The following is an 18,008-nucleotide window of genomic DNA, read 5'->3' as shown; positions in this document are numbered from 1 at the left end:
TAAATCACCTTCGAGTGCTGCTCAGTCGAAGATCATCGACAATGATTACACACATGAAACAGGGACATGTAAGCATTATCTGTTGACAAATGAGCAGATAAAGTAATGGTATTAATGATGCAATCCAGGGAGTCCAGCACCATCGATAGCAAAAATACATGATGATGAATACAGGCCTTCTCCTCCGCCACACGCAATTTTACGGTCACCATCTCTGGAGGTCTCGCAGAATAATATCACAGTGGAACTAACGGTTCAGGAGGTTGCATGTAAGTTCAGAAAGGATAGAAGAGATTTGAAGGCAAAACTTATTTGATTCAATAACAGCTCGTGCAATGGCCAGACCAGTCATTTGGACGTCTGCCTGGTACAACTGGACAACCCTTGGGTTGAATGAATGGCTTGATGCTACGGTCGCTAACTATTATCTCTGTGATGTCTGGTATGAGGTACTGGGCCGATCACAAATGAGATATGTGGACTTGTATGCGGCGATGGTGAACGATATGGTGGACGAAGAATTAGAGCTCTTCAGAAAGTACCACTTCTTATCTCAGGACGGCACATGCCCTGTAGTCCCTGTTGGATTCATCGTCCATCACTCCGATCATTTCTTCGCTGTCGTATTTGACTACCAGAGACATATAGCCCATGTAATGGGTCGCCACATCTCCGACTCAATGATGGACGTGGATGGCGTAGATCCAAATGACTGGGAAGACTGGGATGGACCGCAATACTGGAGAAGAATTGGATCCCTTCATCGCTGGAGCACAGGGGATGTCACAAATGTCTCTGTGAGATCCACTAATTGGTTGCAAAACGGAGTAGACTGCGGTCCTATCGCTTGCTCCGTGCTCGAGGAATGTTTGCGAGTGGGATTAGATGACCGTGGAGACCTGCCAGCAATCGATATCATATGTGGCCACAAACTGCGCATTCATATGTTGCGTGTTGTGGCTGGGCGTCTCAAGCTCAGCTGTAGCGACTATCTTATGCTCCTTGACGGTCCACTGGAGAATTGGAGAGAGGATGACGTACCAGACGAGGATGTGATGAATTCAATTCGGAATGGACAGCACCAGGCAGAATGCTTAAAGCTCCTGCGGAAATTGACTGTCGTTAGCGCGACCTGCTCAATGTGTCAACGCCAAACACCCCAAAAGGATAGAGAAAACCCATCAGCATATGAAGACGAGAACAGAGATGGTTTGACAGTGGATGAGGATGGTGTTGAAGCTGAAAGCACCCATGAAGACGATTCTCTTGGAATGGCACTTTCTGTAAATCACAAGGAGAACCTCACCAAGCTGTTGAAAGCAAACAAACACCTGACCGGATCTCGCAATCGAAATTTGATAGTCCCTCGCGCAACTGGCACACATCTTCAACTTGAGCCTGATATTCCTCTTGATGTCAGTGACAATAACAATGTCGATTCCCAGCGCTCAGGAGCCGCCTCATCATCTCGTAGGCGAGTAAAGAACTGGAACCTTGGTACCAACAAACGATTTCCACGTCCGATTGCACCACCTCCACTAGCTGCGTATTCAGGTAGGAGATGGTGTCCAGATGATAGGACATTTGACGACTACGAGGGTGGACCTACAATCGAGATGTTGACAACTCTAAGGGACATAATTCCAACCACGACATTCCAGGCTGGAAAAATACAGATCTCGACCGCTTGGGTTGATTGGGTTGACCACGGATATCGCATCACCCCTAGCTCATTCCACATATTCTATCAATGCGATCCCATAGCCACTATGGATCACGTCATGTCTATTGGCACCACCGACAGTCATGATCCATCAAATCAAGTTCCAGATCGAGTCACGGGTGCATACAGCCTGCAACGTCGAGGGTCATCTCAGGAGGGGCAATGCACGCGCATCACAGATGTAGAGATACTTTCTGCTTCTGAACTCATCGATTCTGCACAATATGATCCTCCACTGCATGAGGAATGCAGGTTTGGACACAATGCCTTTGTGCGTGGCCACACAAGTCATCGATATGGTGATGGTCCTGCATTGTATCTTGACCTCGAACGAGATGCAGTGAGATTCTCTCAAGATGAAATAGAGATTTCCGTCGACATAGACAGCATCATTTGGGCGACAAAGGTGTTTCGATGCAGGGGGTCTGTGGGTATCTATATCACTCCACCATTTCAAGCAAAACCAGGGATATTCAAACACAATCACACCTATGTCGAAACCCTGATTCCACAGTCTGAAGAAGATTCTAACGCCCCTGGTGGACGAAAGGAGTGGCTTTCTAAAAGACTTCCTATGTCTGCTATCCCTCATGCTTGCATCGGACGCATATCATCGGCTTCCTCAACGCTTAACCTCTACATCGCATTTCCGAGGATGATCCATCAACACCCATTGAATGGTCGAAGAGTTACGCTTATGCCAAAGGAGGTCTTAGACATTTTCTGGGATAGAGTGCTTCTTCCATCGATAGGAGGTTCCACTGATGTTAGCTGGGCGCCTTACCTCAAGCACACACTGGACGAAGCACGATACAAGGCAAGAGGTGCAGATGGACGCAAAGGCGGATGGGGACCTCCGAAAACAATTCCCCTCTCGGATGACGACTTCAGAGATGTGCAGGAATACATGGAAACCCACATACATAATGGAGGGGGCGAGCTCAGCATGTATGGGTCGTTTTTCTTTATCCTGGAGGGAAAGGGCATCAAGCTCCTCACAAAGGATGGACAGAGAGGACGTTTCTCAGGACCTGAAGAGGCTCTGCGTCGGAACCTTCCTGACCTGGACTGGCCATATATGATGGATCGTAGGCATGGTGAGCTTCTGGTAGACGTGGGTATCTCATTTACACCCCACTCCCCGGAGGTTCCAGTTGTTGGCGTGTGGAGACTGGACGCACTTGAGGCATCATTTGGGGCAGGAGGATACAAAAGAGGCGATATGCATCACCACAACACTCTTTCTAGATATGGCGCACTTCAGGCTGAGATGCAACAGGAAAGATCCCAGCAGACGCACATCGCATTTAGAAGCACCTACAACCTCTACTACGAGGCAATTCGAACCAACAACAATCAGGTCAATTTCGCTTCAGACAGTGACGCCTACAAGACTTCTCCATCATACATGGCTGAATGCTGCGAAATAATGAAGGTGGTCGATGGTTGTAAGGAGAAGACATATGGTGTCAGAGATGAATATAGGGTTAGCGGCTATGCGGCCAGAATCATGCTGGATAATGTAGAAGACAAGGTCGGTGTTACAGATACCATTCACTATATCATCATTGTGGCCTGACATTCCTATGACATTACAGGCTCTAGAGTATCTGCATTCCGATCCAGTACTATGGATCCCCTCGAAGATCTGGTTTGAGCTGATCAGGCGACGTGTGCGGGAGATCCAGAGAACGCAAATATTCATTGTAAGAAAGAACCCTCCAAATCTCGGAATCCTCACTGGATTGCTCAACCACATGCTTCGTTCAACCACATCCACACCTATAATCTACGACCTTCATGTCCGTGAATCACTTGCCCTCCTTGAATACAGAAATGTATTGGAGACCGCGGGGATGTTCTTTCTGCAGGACTTCGATTTGGCCAGCGACACCTGCTTGGATGAGGTGCAGCAGATTGATGATGTACATGTACTCGCTCTCATGGGTGCAAATGCCAAGGCTCAAAGGGATAGAGCGATTGGAAGGATCGAGGGATGGAAGAACACTGATTCAGAGACAGATGACTATCCTCTTGGCCGTACCCCGACATGGACGAGACTAAAGACAGCCATTGCGAACTCACCTGGATTGATAATGAGGCCATGGACATGGTCAAACAGGTTGTCCACAACAGAACTCTCGATTGGACGATTGATAGTCATGTTCACAACACACATGTGGCTCATGCTGACAGACGAAGTCTTTAAAGGCATCAGACCCTACCCAAGTTCGCTCCAGGAGGCAATGAAGTGCTGGACAATCACAAGCATTGATGACACCCTCGCTTCCGTCACTTTTGAAGCATGCAATGCTGGGCTGCATGATAATACAGGCGTCACTCCAGGTCGCATGGGTCCTAAGTCAAAGGCATTTGTGGATAGATGTTCCCTATTCTTTCCTGACCCTGATGTGTCCCATCATGATAAACCTCAGTGGTCCACATTGTGGGAGGGCGATGGATATATCGCAGAGTTTCACAGAATGATGAAGAACATGGATGAAGATCAGCAGGAATCCCTCAAGCAAGGTTTATGTGAGGTATTCTCTGACATTCACTGTCTTCCTGCAAGCGGCACAAGGGTGTGGATTCAAAGGAACGATGGGATTGTTTTCGTGACAAATCCCGTATTTTACAGGATTGTCTCCATTGGAAGAGGTGGTGAGAGTCAGAGGAGTGCACCAAGAGCACGTCGTACGGTCAAGTTGATCAAGGGAAAGCGTATATTTGCGGCTGATCTGATGGACTCACAACCATTTGATGCTGATGGCAATCTGAGAAGGAAGACAGAGAGGCAGAAGCGTCGGGAGATTCATAAGAAAATGTCCATGGCAAAGAGAAACAAAAGGATCCCTCCTCCACCACCTCGTCGCAGGGCCAGGCCATTTCCTATGAATAATGGAGAAATTGTGGAAAGAGATGATGGAATGGATGTTGATTAGCATACACATATGATATGAATGCAATGCATTGGGCAATACTTGGCATCCCACGCAGTGTATCTGATCTATCAGATCGTCTCATTATAGTCTGAAGGATATGACCCCAAGCTCGATTCCATTGTCTCCTATGGAATGTCATTATTACCCCTGTCTCGACAATATCGCCTCCTTTGTGTAGATCACATGTATTTCTTGTTGAAATTGTCGAACTTTCTTTTAAAAATTGATTTTCTAAAAGTTCAGAATAGTTCAACTTGTCAGTCAGGCTGTGTCAAAGTTGATCACATGCGCTTATGTAGGTGGAATAACCCTAGGCTGCCATCACACTAACCTTCATGATATATTTTGTCGCCATTCATGTAATGTTCTCACTTTCAGATAAAGAATTTACTAGAGGTCATTAATATCATGAGACTAAAGTGAGTAATGATGATTTGATCAACCTGGGCTCAGTTATTTCAACCTTCATATTAATAAAATTGCCAAATTACAGGGGTAAATTATCCTTGTACATTTAGGAGTCTAATGGAAATTTGATTTGTAAAAGTCTTAGGAACTGTCCAGCAAATGAACTCTCAGACTTTCCAACAAATTTCATTTGGACTTCCTGAGCTCAAAGTCAAAGTGAAGTTTTTTGTAACTAACTTATTAGTTCAAGTCTCACAGAGTCACTTAATATCATTGTCGTCATCATCTCGAGCTCATTACTGGCCAATCATGATTTTGGGTCAATTTTCTGCTTCGGTATTTGTTGACAACAAGCCACTGCCGGAATATAAAGAAGTCAAGTCCAGAATGCTGAAAGAGAATTCGATGACTTGTTGGATTGCGTCAGAAGCAGGCAAGGTATAGTATTAATCATAATTGTGCTTCTTTCCTGGGTGTCATCCTTCAATGAGGGTCAACCTGTTGATAACAGGCCCAGTTTCGCTTCGCAATCTTTGCACTTTTGTACCTCCACATTTCTTTCCTGGGTGTCACTCCTCCATGGGAGTCATTCTGTTGATAACAGGCCCAGTGATTTTTGCAATTTTGCACCTTTTTACTCAGCTGAGTTCACTTATTTTGCTGGTGTCACTCCTCCATGGAAGTCATCCTGTTGATAATGGTACCTGCTATTTGACAATAGCCAGCACAATTATCAACAAGATGACACCAATAGAGGAGTGTGCTGTGATTAAAAAGCCCTCGCCTGTTGAATTGTAACATATACTTAGCAAAAGAATATCTATTAGTCAATAATACAGGGCATCTGTGGCGTCTACGTATAGGTAGGAAGGGAAGAACTGCGAAATAAGTAGGAATATCAAAGTGCATGAGTCATGGAGAACTATATGCACCACGAGAATGATGTAGAATTAGATATGAAAGAGATAGCACCAGTGGAATGGAAAGGGCGGAGGGCGCAATGAGTCACCAATTGTATGGGCAGAGGGGAAGTGAGTCATATGTAACCACGAGAATAGTGAAGATTTAGATATGAAAGAGATAGCACCAGTGGAATGAAAAGGGCACAGGGCGCAATGAGTCATAGATAAGATATGTAAAAGATTCAAGGCACTACCAAAATGATGTAGAATCAAATATGAAAGAGATAGCACCATGAGCGAACGAGACGAGAGAAAGACAAAGCAAGATGACTGTTAACACCCCAACTAAGGTTGGCTGATGCTAAGGCGAAGGACTGACAACTAATGTGCGAGACTTAGATAGTCACTGCAAACAACAAGGAAAATTCCCTTGTATCTAAGGACACAGAGAAAGTGGGTGGAAAATCGACCCAGAACATGAGTAATGATAGCACCAGTGGATTGGAAAGGGCGCAGGGCGCAATGAGTCATATATAAGATATGTACAAGGTGGGTGGTATGCACAGTTGATGACTTCAATGTCTCAATATAAAGTTAGTACAAACACAATCAATTCATATACATTGAGGAGCAACAGGCCTGCGGGGCTGGACTGGGTAGAACAAACGAGCTACAAACCAGTTTGGGACGACCATCCTGGCACGGTGTTTACCTTCAAATTTACTTCTTTAGGTGGGTCATTTCTACTACATGTGTACCCAACTCACGCTACCAGTAGTGGATAACTCATGAAGCTTTGCAGAAGTTGTACCTTGCGAGGCTCAAGTGCATTGGCTTTGACCATGCATTAGATCAGCGCATTAGAGATGAGGTGTCTCACATGACACATGACAAAGCTAAAGTGGATTGCCCTGCAAGCACTGCTGACTTCAAAATGAAGAAGACTGATGAAGTGAAGAAGAGGAATCGAAACTGTGGGGAAAATGAGCAAGAAACCAAGGAATCACAGTGAGTCCTGAATGCAAGCAAAAATCTACCAAGGACAGTGTTAGTTTGACCTCTACTTCGCTAAAGCACCTGACTGACGTTCATTCCCAACTTCGCACGCTGAAGTATTGCCATTGCATGCAAATTGTAGTAATTGGACCTGCAGGGGCTGCATAGGAGGAATCACAGTAAGTCCTGAATGCAAGCAAAAGTCTACCCAAGGACAGCTACTGAGAAGGAATCCTATTAGGAAGACTCAAGACATGATCTGAATCTAAAGCTTGGTACAAACGCAGTAGATCTATGTGCATTTAGAAGCATCAGACCTCTGATCTGTGGAGTCTGCTGAAAGTGTGCTCAGGTGTCCGCATCTGCTTATGTAAGCAGGGTCGCCCCTGTCTTATTGCCTCACAATGATCGATTTTTTCAGCCTTCGTACGACTTGCCTTGTGTCGAATAGACATCTCAATGGGGGTTATTGAACCATCGGATTCCAATGGTAATGCTACTTTTGTTCAAAAAAATCATGTTCTAAAGTTATGAGTGAAGAGTGAGTGTAAGGTTGCCATGCTGAGGTGCTCAATCAAAGGTCGACTGTCTTAGCCTTTTGATGACTGTAATGTCTCAATCTCAAACTAAATACAACCACAATCGATCTATGTACATTTATGAGCAACAGGTCTCTGATATGTGGTGTCTTGCTTCAAGTGTGCCCACCTATCCGCATTTGCTTATGTAAGCAGGGTCGCCCCTGTCCTGTTGCCTCACTCAAAGGTTGATTTTTTCAGCCTTCATATGACTTGCCTGGCTTCAAATGAAACTTGATTCTAAGGTTATTAACCACCCTGGATGCGATGGAAATGCTTATTTTGTCCGAAAAAATCATGTTTCAGAGTCATGCTACCCCCTCCCCCTACCTACTCCACCATGAAGCATGATTTCATGTATATACTGATGTAAAAAGGATTTGAATAGTGTTTTTGGATCATAAAAATAGATTGAAGATGTGTTCAAAGTGTTTTTGGCCAATATGAAATGTAATGTGTAAGTTGACCTCATACCCCCCCTCAAAGATCGATTTTTCTGGCCTTCCCATGACTTGCCATGACTCCAAATCCATTTTTCCTGGGGGCTCTTGATAGCTGCGAACAAGATGGTCAAGCCCGAATTGTCAGAAAAAATCAGGTGGTCGAGATACAGAAGGTCCTCCTCCCCCCCCAAACTCACATATCTTCCTATTATGTAAATACCGGTATGTAAAAGGGTGTCCCTACTGTTTTCCAATGATATAAATCGATTGAAAATAATACCAGAGCGATTTGAGACCATACAAAGTGACATGTGCGAATTTGTCACATACCCCCCTCAAAGATCGATTTTTCTAGCCTTCCCATGACTTGCATGCCCTCCAAAAGCATTTTTCCAGGGGGCTCTCAATGTCCCTGAACACGATGGTAAAGCCCAATATGTCAGGAAAAATCAGGTTGTCGAGATATAGAATGTCCTCCTCCCCCCCCCTACCCCCTATATCGCACCACACTCAAATCTGACTCAAGGCCGATACTGAAAATAGTGTTCCTACTGTTTTTCAGTCGTACAAATCGATTGGAGATGGTCCCAGGGTGTATAGAGGTCGCCAATATTGCGGTTTGGTGGAGGGGCAAAAAAGTCAGTATTTCGACCATATCTCCATATTCCAACCGCCGTTTTTCTTAATTCTTGGTTCATATGATTCCTGGAAGATGCCTCTAAATGATGTACCAGCCCAGGAAAAGATATTTTTTCCAAAGTTTGAAACCTATTTCTGTTTTGACCATATAAATACACCAGTGTCAGCATCCTGAAGGCAATAGCCCTTTGTGCCATCTGAATATCCCATGAAGTAGGCAATATGAGAGTGAGGGCCCAATTTGATCTGCTGTTCAATCGGTATGTGTGCGAAGCAACGTGCTCCCCAGACATGAAGATGTGATAAGTCTGGTTTTTGGTTGTTTACAACTTCGTAAGGTGTGATGCCGGGAGGTAGAGTGGAGGATTCTTTCCCGTTCCAAAGGTAACAGACTGTGAGCACAGCTTCTCCCCAGAGAGTTGGGGGGAGATTTGCAGTTTCGAGCATGGCAAAGAGACGTCCCTCAATAGTACGAATTGCCCATTCTGCCTTGCCATTCTGTTGGTGAGCATAAGGGATGGACAGCTGACGTTCTATACCGACGGACACAAGAGCCTGCGTGAATGATGCACTAAGGAATTCACCTCCATTGTCAGAGCGAAAGACTTTGACACAATGTAACGATAGTCATGGCGCTGGGCTTAAAACCCATGTTTTTGATACTCACGTCAACTAGTATTCATATTCGTCCGATGCATCCCCGACATTCCGATCCCGATCCTTACCCAGACCCCGACTCGAAAGTTTCGGACCTGACATTTTCGCATCGGACTCGTCCTCCCTATGCCCTGTCCAGTTGTATCTATCCCCACTGATGCATATTTACTCGTTTTCGCATTATTGAATATTACAGACAGCGTTATTACATGTTATCTACAAAAGGTGCAGTACACATGCGCCACTGTTTTCGCCTAATGCACTCTGAAATTCTACATAGACACTATTTAATATCTAGTACTTCCTACCTATTGCATTACTTACTTTTCCCTACTCAGTAGTAGGATGGAAGTCATTGGATATTAGTAGTACTTGATTGTATTGCAAAATATCTATCCACTCTTTTTCTTTGAAACATTCCGACACATCCGACACTCATTTGACCAACAACCCGACACACTTCCGACACATTCCTTTACCGTTCGATGCATTCCCGACAGTCCGATGCATAGTCATGACTAGGTGCTGTAATGATGAGAGCGGTCATTTCTGAAGGTGTTGAAGGAGTGTTGGAAGCGGATGGAGATGACATGGACGGTGAGGGCATAGGCTTCGCCTCAGTTACCACAGCTGCGACATCCTTCCTTTTTCCTCCTCCTCCTCGTTGCTGACTGCTCCAGGGTGCTTTTCCTTCCATTCCCCCTCCAGATTGCATGCAGTGATCGCGATCGTGTGTCATGGACTGCAGTAGTCCAGTGCAGGCTGGGTTGTCACAAGGCACCCCCTTGGGTTTGTGCTTGTGTATCCACACGCCATTGGAGGGGTTGACTTTGCGTTCAGTCGAGGTAGGAGTTACAACGTTGGTGTATTCTGATCCTGGTCCGGTGCGTGCCATCTTTAGCTGTCCACATTGACGATTAGCTTCTTCAGCGAATGCTGTTGCAACATCTTCGAACGAGACTTGTAGGGGAGTGATGGACTTGGCAGAAGTGGAGAATGAGGGAGCCTTGTATAACCCAAGAGTAAGACTTCGACCCACTGGGGGGTTTCAGGTAGCCCATGTAAGAGCATCCAGACAGCTTCTGGGTCCGAAATGGCGACTTCCATCTCTGTGAATCTTCGACGTGCACCCACTCTTTGATGGAAGAAAGTTCGGTGCTCGTAGGCTGTCCTGGCGTAGCGATCTTGGGCATCACACTGGCGAATTCTATGACATCGTCAGGGTCAGTGCCATTGCTACAGTGGTTGCATATTCCTTCACTGGCTAGGGCCAATTCTACAGTCCTGCGCCATGCCGGGTAAACGTCCAAGCCAGTGAGCTTGATGATATGATCATATTTTTTCATAGTAGAGAAATGATAGATGCGGGTTCGTCCGTTAGATGAATTTGAGATTAGTTAGCATACATGTGGGTCAGAGATCCTTTAGAGCTCAGGGCTCATAACCTGTAGACACTAGTAGATCTAGTGGAGAACACATTCAGTATGTCGTGGAAACAATACTGACATTCATAAGTACCTAGCGGAGAACACACTGGTGTGATACATCAGTACTCAAGAAGAATGGACATAGGAGTATCTACTCACCTCAGTATGTCATGGAAACAATACTGAGGTGACTGCAAGACGGAGCAAGACTTTGTACTGTCTGATAATGATTATGTAACAAGCTCAGGGAAAAGTGGAGCAGAGGTGTTTGTATGGTTGAGAAGGTAGAGCAAAGGCATTTGTATGGTCAAGAAGACAGAGAAGTGCCAAGCGACAATGAAGCAGGCTATAAGACAGTTTTGAGTCAAGTTGCCTTTACGATCGCGAGTTGCATCGCGATCCTTGCCACTAGGGTGGCATGCAATATGAGTACCATCTATGGCGCCGGCAGCATTGGCAAAGTATGAGTAGAATTTCGGGTTTCAAAGGACTTTGAGAGGCATTGGACTGTCTGCGCTGGGTAGCTGGACATACAATGAATAAATCGGGGGGGAGGAAAATGCGTTGAGAATATGTTTGAAATACGTTCAAAACAATAAGCAAATGTATGACACTAAGGGATAACATATTTTGCTATTGTGTCATTGGAGCATTGAAAGCATTCACCAAGATGGCGAACAGAGAGTCCTGTGACAGATGCATACAAGAAGATGGCAAGCTGCTCCTCAAGTGTGACATGTTTTGAATTTCTGCACCCTGAATCGTGAAGTATATTCAATAGTACAATAGAATACATGATGCTGCATGCCAAGTTCGCATCGTATGTGGTCTGGATGTCGTGCGAGGAGTTCGTTGACCCATGCCATTACAGACAAGGCTGAAGTATAATAGGGTTGCTTGTTGTAGTGAGTTTGCGAGTGACCTTGGAGTACCTGCCCAGCAGCATCAGCAATAGCCATTGCTACACGAGCAGCACCATGGAACATCTTGTCTATCCAGTGCAGCTCATTTATGTCCAGTCGGTCGGAGTCTACCGCATCAGCACAATTGGAATCTTCATCCGCACTGTCTTCGATGTCGACATCATCTTTGTCTAGTGGGTCTAGTAGATCAAATTTGGCATTGAGGTCGTTAGGATGCATTGTGTTGTACAATAGGCTCAGCGACCACTATCATATTGTATCAGCATGATCAGCGCGACATTATTTTTGGTCTCGGACTATTTGGTCTTGTATGGGCTACGTTGGAATTTCAAAGTTGGTTGGCGAAAATGATGTCCGAACAGACTCTTAGGCCACTATCGAGAAACTCAGAACTTGTGTTTTTGAAACTTTGGATGGCTGTATATTAAGGTTTACAAGCTTAGTAATATCAAGCTCTATGTGTAGGATTTTCCTTATGCACACCTCTTGACTTGCACTAGTTTTAATTCTAACCAAATCTCAAGACCTCACTGTAGGATACCAGTTTGACTCATATCACAATAGCAAGCTTACATAATAATACACTCATATATCACACCATGTCTGAACTGATTCCAGTGACTCCATTCTAATTCCAAATTGCAAAATATGAGAGGTTGATTTTAAAAAGTCTGACATTTGTATATTTGTGCAACATAGGGGTTGATTTCACGCAAATCTGACATTTGCATATTTGCGCAATATGAGGGGTCAATTTCATGGAAATCTGACATTTGTATTTTTGCGCAATATGAGGGGTCGATTTTGCGCAAATCTGACACTTGCATATTTGCGCAATATGAGGGGTCAAGTTTGCACAAATCTGACATTTGTATATTTGTGCAACATAGGGGTTGATTTCACGCAAATCTGACATGTGCATATTTGCGCAATATGAGGGGTCAATTTTGTGCAAATCTGACATTTGTATTTTTGCAAAATATGAGAGGTTGATTTCAAAAAGTCTGACATTTGTATATTTGTGCAACATAGGGGTTGATTTCACGCAAATCTGACATGTGCATATTTGCGCAATATGAGGGGTCCATTTCACGCAAATCTGACATGTGCATATTTGCGCAATATGGGGGGTCCATTTCACGCAAATCTGACATGTGCATATTTGCGCAATATGGGGGGTCCATTTCACGCAAATCTGACATGTGCATATTTGCGCAATATGGGGGGTCCATTTCACGCAAATCTGACATGTGCATATTTGCGCAATATGGGGGGTCCATTTCACGCAAATCTGACATTTGCATATTTGCGCAATATGGGGGGTCAATTTTGCGCAAATCTGACATGTGCATATTTGCGCAATATGGGGGGTCAATTTTGCGCAAATCTGACATGTGCATATTTGCGCAATATGGGGGGGTCCATTTCACGCAAATCTGACATTTGCATATTTGCGCAATATGAAGGGTCCATGTCACGCAAATCTGACATTTGTATATTTGCGCAATATGAGGGGTCAATTGTGCGCAAATCTGACATTTGTATTTTTGCGCAATATGGGGGGTCCATTTCACGCAAATCTGACATTTGCATATTTGCGCAATATGAGGGGTCCATTTCACGCAAATCTGACATTTGTATATTTGCGCAATATGAAGGGTCCATTTCACGCAAATCTGACATTTGTATATTTGCGCAATATGAGGGGTCAATTGTGCGCAAATCTGACATTTGTATATTTGCGCAATATGAGGGGTCCATTTCACGCAAATCTGACATTTGTATATTTGCGCAATATGAAGGGTCAATTTTGCGCAAATCTGACATTTGTATATTTGCGCAATATGAAGGGTCAATTTTGCGCAAATCTGACATTTGTATATTTGCGCAATATGAGGGGTCAATTTTGCGCAAATCTGACATGTGCATATTTGCGCAATATGAGGGGTCAATTTTGCGCAAATCTGACATGTGCATATTTGCGCAATATGGCTGTTTTAGATATACCATAACCCAGCCTTAACTCTAATGGACTTGCAAAATCATGGGTAGAATGGTGAAGCGTCTGGTAAGGAGAGAGAGAAAAGAGAAGCGTCTGGTAAGGAGAGAGAAACAAGAAGCTTCGATTCGTTGTCCCCCGTCTGGTAAGGAGAGAGTGGAAAGAGAAGCTTCGATTCGTTGTCCCCACTTTTATCCCACTGCCTTGGACACTGCAGGGAGGGCAATCAATCCCAAGACAAGACGCCGCTCTCCTCCTGGAAGGCTTGAGAGTACTTACCTGTATGACAAGACACCACTCTCCTCTTGGAAGGCTTGAGAGGCCATCAAAGTTGCTGAATATTGAGGGATCCTCCACCTTAGTGGGAGGCGCTGGAGCACTTGGGGGCGCAGGACAAGCGCAGGAGGTTGTTTGACATAAGGTTGCCACATTGGGGGCGGAGCCTCGGAGGTTGCCACACACAACTTTAAGTAATCAGCCAATAGGTGCTCAGATACAGTTCGCGACTAATAGAAAACATGTCCCAACCACTGTGGTCTTCATGCAGACGTTCCGGATAATGATTTTTGAATTCCTCAGTGTTTGCCGGTTCTAGTGATACCAAGATCTCCCAGCATTCGAGCCAAGTAGACTCAACCATTTGAATAACTAGACTAATTGTATGTACTTCCAATACACTCTTTGCACCTCTCTACTGTCTTTATGGGTCGAAAAGCTAAATATCTCACCCTCACAGAGAAATCTGCTGCATTACACAAACAGAAGGCGAACTACACACAGTCCAAGAGGTACGTCGTTATAGTACAGTACATAGTCATCATTCTTGATCTCAACATTGTTGTCGGTAGGGGAATAGCTGCTCGCTGACTTCGACGTTCACAGAACTACGCCAAAGAACACAGCCGCAAAGGCTCGTCAAAGCCATCCCCAGTATCATCTCAGCTCCCACCCTTGCCTCAAGCTCTCATCAATCTTGCAACCACATCCCTTCCAGACAGTTATCTATATCGTTGTGCTTCTCAAAGTGCAGATAATCTGGATGAATCGGAGCTCCCACAATGGGACATTAATCCACCCTACGCTACACCTCATCCATCTGATACTGCTGCAGAGGCTCGCTTCACAGAAAACCTGGTGCAGGTCATGCACGGCCGTAACTCACGCTTGGAGAAGGAACAGTTGCAACAACGTGCACAGAAGTACACTGCAGGAGGAATGAATGGTCTATGTACAGAGTTGAAAGAGGCTATTGGCACGCTGCTGGGACAGTGGTACGTATTACAAGACTATATCTCTGATGCAAAGGACTGTGATAGACACATCAAGATGGCTCGATGCCTCTTGCAATGGCATGCGCGCACGATTTATCTCTATCACACCGAGGTTCAGAAGATGTTGAGCGGACTCAATCCATACATTTAGCTACACAATCAGAATGCAGGGATTGATAATACAAGTGTACGAAGGTAGTGACGAAATGCAGGCATATTATCTTCCTTCAAAGCCGTAGAGTGGCATCCACGCAATGTTGCTGCAATCATCGCAAGCACCCACACGCCGCAGTCATAGCCATTGGTCTGAACAGCCGTTGTCTGAGATTGAATCAGAACACATGTACATGTCCGATTTACGACGTACTTACTATTAGCGGACGTGCAATCCAACCGTCAAAGTCGATGTTGACTCTGAACGCACGATCATGTTGCCGAGCGATGTTGAAAAGTCGAACGATCAATTTCATAATATCCTAGACGTGTTGAGTCTGGATGAACGACAAAAGAGGGACTATAAATGGTGCTCACTTTGACATCGCTCTTCCAAGGTCGTTGCTCGGCAAAGCTATCAAATAGGTGAATCTCCTTGCTCTGGAGGTGCACAATGCACAGCACCCAATGACCGACAATCGAGGGTCTATGAATCGGTATGATCCACACGTCCTTGGCCCAATAACCCGTCCATGATATGTTGCGCCAAAGCCTGTCGTCTGATGCATTGTACCGAATGCAGGGGAGGTCGTGAGTGGACAAAATCGCATACTGTTCGACAGCGGGAGAAACTTGTAGAGACTCGGAATAAAGCAACGCTGCACAACCGTTGATGAGGGTATCGTTCAGCAGTGCAGTGGGCGATGCGAGGATCCCGATGTCCTTTGGTTCAAAAACTTGCTGTGGGAATGCATCACGGGCGGGACGCACCCTGGTTCTGATGATCCCAGGGACAACGACAGTAGTGTCATTCATTGGTGGTACTGGGTCAACAACAACTCGCTAAATAAACCATGAACACGCGAACATCTGCTAATGAAAGATTGCTTACCTCGGGAGTATGCCAGGTGATGAGAGCACAAGGCTCAGTTGGGATATCGATATCCTCTTCACCTTCGCTGTCAGGAGTGTCAATGTTCATGACGTCACCAAGGGCAAAGTGTTCGGGTGGAGGATGATTGAATGATGTAGCGATAACCTCTGGATCCTCTTTGCCCTCCTCCTCCACTTCCACTTCCACTTCCACTTCCTCCTCCTCCAGGAGAGTGGCGCATGATATCAATGTTTGAGGAATCCAGCGAAGCGCAGTTTCTTGGGAGGTGCCCGAGATCCGCATCGCTAACGATTCAGCATGTTTTGCACGGGATTCAAACCGTAATGATGATGCAAGTGGGTTAGACCAACGAATTTGAAGATGTTGGAGATGTCCCCGCCGCTGGCGTAGTAAGATAGAAAATCTGATATCTGTGAAGTAATTAGTGCATGTATTAAAGATGGATATCGACAATAGTACATACTCTCAGGCAACTGCAGAGCAAGTTCTATTGCAGCCAGTTCATCGCCAAACCACCTGCAAAGGTTGTCAGCTTCTAGCCCAAGCCGTCACTGTTCCTCAATGCATCTGTCACGCTTTAACATCGCGCGTATCCCATCACGGACATCCTGATCATCTAGCCAACTAGGAACCTCACCCGCCGAAGGCGTAATCCAAATGTCCTCCATCAATGTTTGATCGTTGCGGAGTTCATTCAGCTTGGTAGGGAGAGGTGTCGGGAGAGGAATACCACAACCTGGTTCATACAGTTCTTCAAGGCGCTCGCAGTATCCATTGAATTTACGTAGTGCAGCCAGCAAGGCTGGTTGTCGCTTTGAGATGGCCTTTCGGGTCTGCTGGTGAAGTTTGGTCCCTGCAAAGTGTGAACATGCGTTACCGAGCGAGTCTATCCACCTACCTAATGCTTGTTGTGTGCCGCCGACAGCACGATCGAGTTTGTCCCACTCGAAGAAGCTCCCAATTGCACACTTCCGGATGTTGATCTTCAGGTCCCGTGCCAAGAGAAGTGTGCGAACGAATTCGATGTTGATCCCTTCCAGCTCAGGGAATTTGTCATGAATGTTGAGGGAAGCATATAAGACGTCAACCTTGTCCATGAGGCGTTGGTGACTTCGTTCCAGGCTCTCAATCGCGTCAAGTGTGCATCGGGATACATTTCCCTTTGAAATCACATCGCTCGTTGCTTGAAGTGCCTTCTCAGATGCATCGAGGTCACCCTGTAGGGCAAACACAGTTTCCAGCTCTTTTTTGAGCCGAGCAGGGGCGTCTGTAGAATACAGTGAGAGATGGACGATGAAAAGGAAATTGAACGAACGAGCGCGAATGGATAATTGTGACTGTCGCTGCAGAGCCCATTGATGTCGCAGATCTTCAACTGTTGCATCACACTCATCCAGTGTGGTCTGTGCAGCTGTCCCTTGTTGTCAATCCCTCGTTTAAGTCGACGCCGGATCCAATCTCCAAGGTCAGCACGCATCTCAAGACCAATAGCGGCAGCCTGTCGGTCAAGAAGCCATAACCGACGCTGTCTCTATAGAAAACCGAACATCAGTAGAAATGAAACGAAAATTTGAGAATACTCACTGATGAAGAGCGCTGGATACCTATCAAGCGGATAAACCTGGACCATAGCCTCTCAGTGCCTTCTCCGTCTGAAAGGCCAAGGCCTTCGCATATTCGTGGGTTGTAAACAAGTTGGCACGACCATTCATGCCCGTAGGCATGCATGGCCGTGGTTGCGAATCGCAGGGCGCTTCGTTACAGCTTCGGGAAGTATGTTGTACTTAAACGGATCAGCAACGAGGTTCGAAGAATCACGGAATTGACTCACCTGACTCAATGATCGTGAGAGAACACACCCCACGTCATACAGAGTGACAACCGTTGCGCTTCGAGGTAATAAGTAAAAAGGTGATCAATAAGGGCGACGGCATATTTTGCTGTTCGCCTGGAGTGTCGATGTTTGGCAAAGAAGAGGGGAATGTCATGGCGACATATCAAAGCCATTATTCCTGTGTCGTCGAAGCTGTCCATGGCCGCTTTTGTTTCATT

At 45.5% G+C, this 18,008-nt stretch overlaps 2 protein-coding genes across 2 annotated transcripts; one reads left to right on the top strand and one right to left on the bottom strand.

The window, feature by feature from the left end:
- Window positions 1-14,339: 14,339 nt before the first annotated feature.
- Window positions 14,340-15,036, top strand: EDB93DRAFT_1257819 (uncharacterized protein; the record flags this gene model as incomplete). Its single annotated transcript, XM_041454113.1, has 3 exons — window positions 14,340-14,477; window positions 14,520-14,908; window positions 14,943-15,036. 3 exons carry the CDS (start codon window positions 14,340-14,342, stop codon window positions 15,034-15,036), a joined length of 621 nt encoding a protein of 206 aa, XP_041300680.1.
- Window positions 15,037-15,067: 31 nt separating this feature from the next.
- EDB93DRAFT_1257818 (uncharacterized protein) lies at window positions 15,068-17,684 on the bottom strand (the record flags this gene model as incomplete). Its single annotated transcript, XM_041454112.1, has 9 exons — window positions 15,068-15,229; window positions 15,280-15,384; window positions 15,440-15,904; window positions 15,954-16,366; window positions 16,420-16,472; window positions 16,509-16,809; window positions 16,855-17,223; window positions 17,268-17,487; window positions 17,541-17,684. 9 exons carry the CDS (start codon window positions 17,682-17,684, stop codon window positions 15,068-15,070), a joined length of 2,232 nt encoding a protein of 743 aa, XP_041300679.1.
- Window positions 17,685-18,008: the final 324 nt, after the last annotated feature.

The sequence above is a fragment of the Suillus bovinus genome (assembly GCF_016758785.1).
Source record: "Suillus bovinus strain UH-Sbo-P2 chromosome Unknown EDB93scaffold_220, whole genome shotgun sequence".
In the NCBI taxonomy this organism is placed as follows: domain Eukaryota; kingdom Fungi; phylum Basidiomycota; class Agaricomycetes; order Boletales; family Suillaceae; genus Suillus; species Suillus bovinus.
This window is presented reverse-complemented; position numbering and strand designations above follow the sequence as displayed.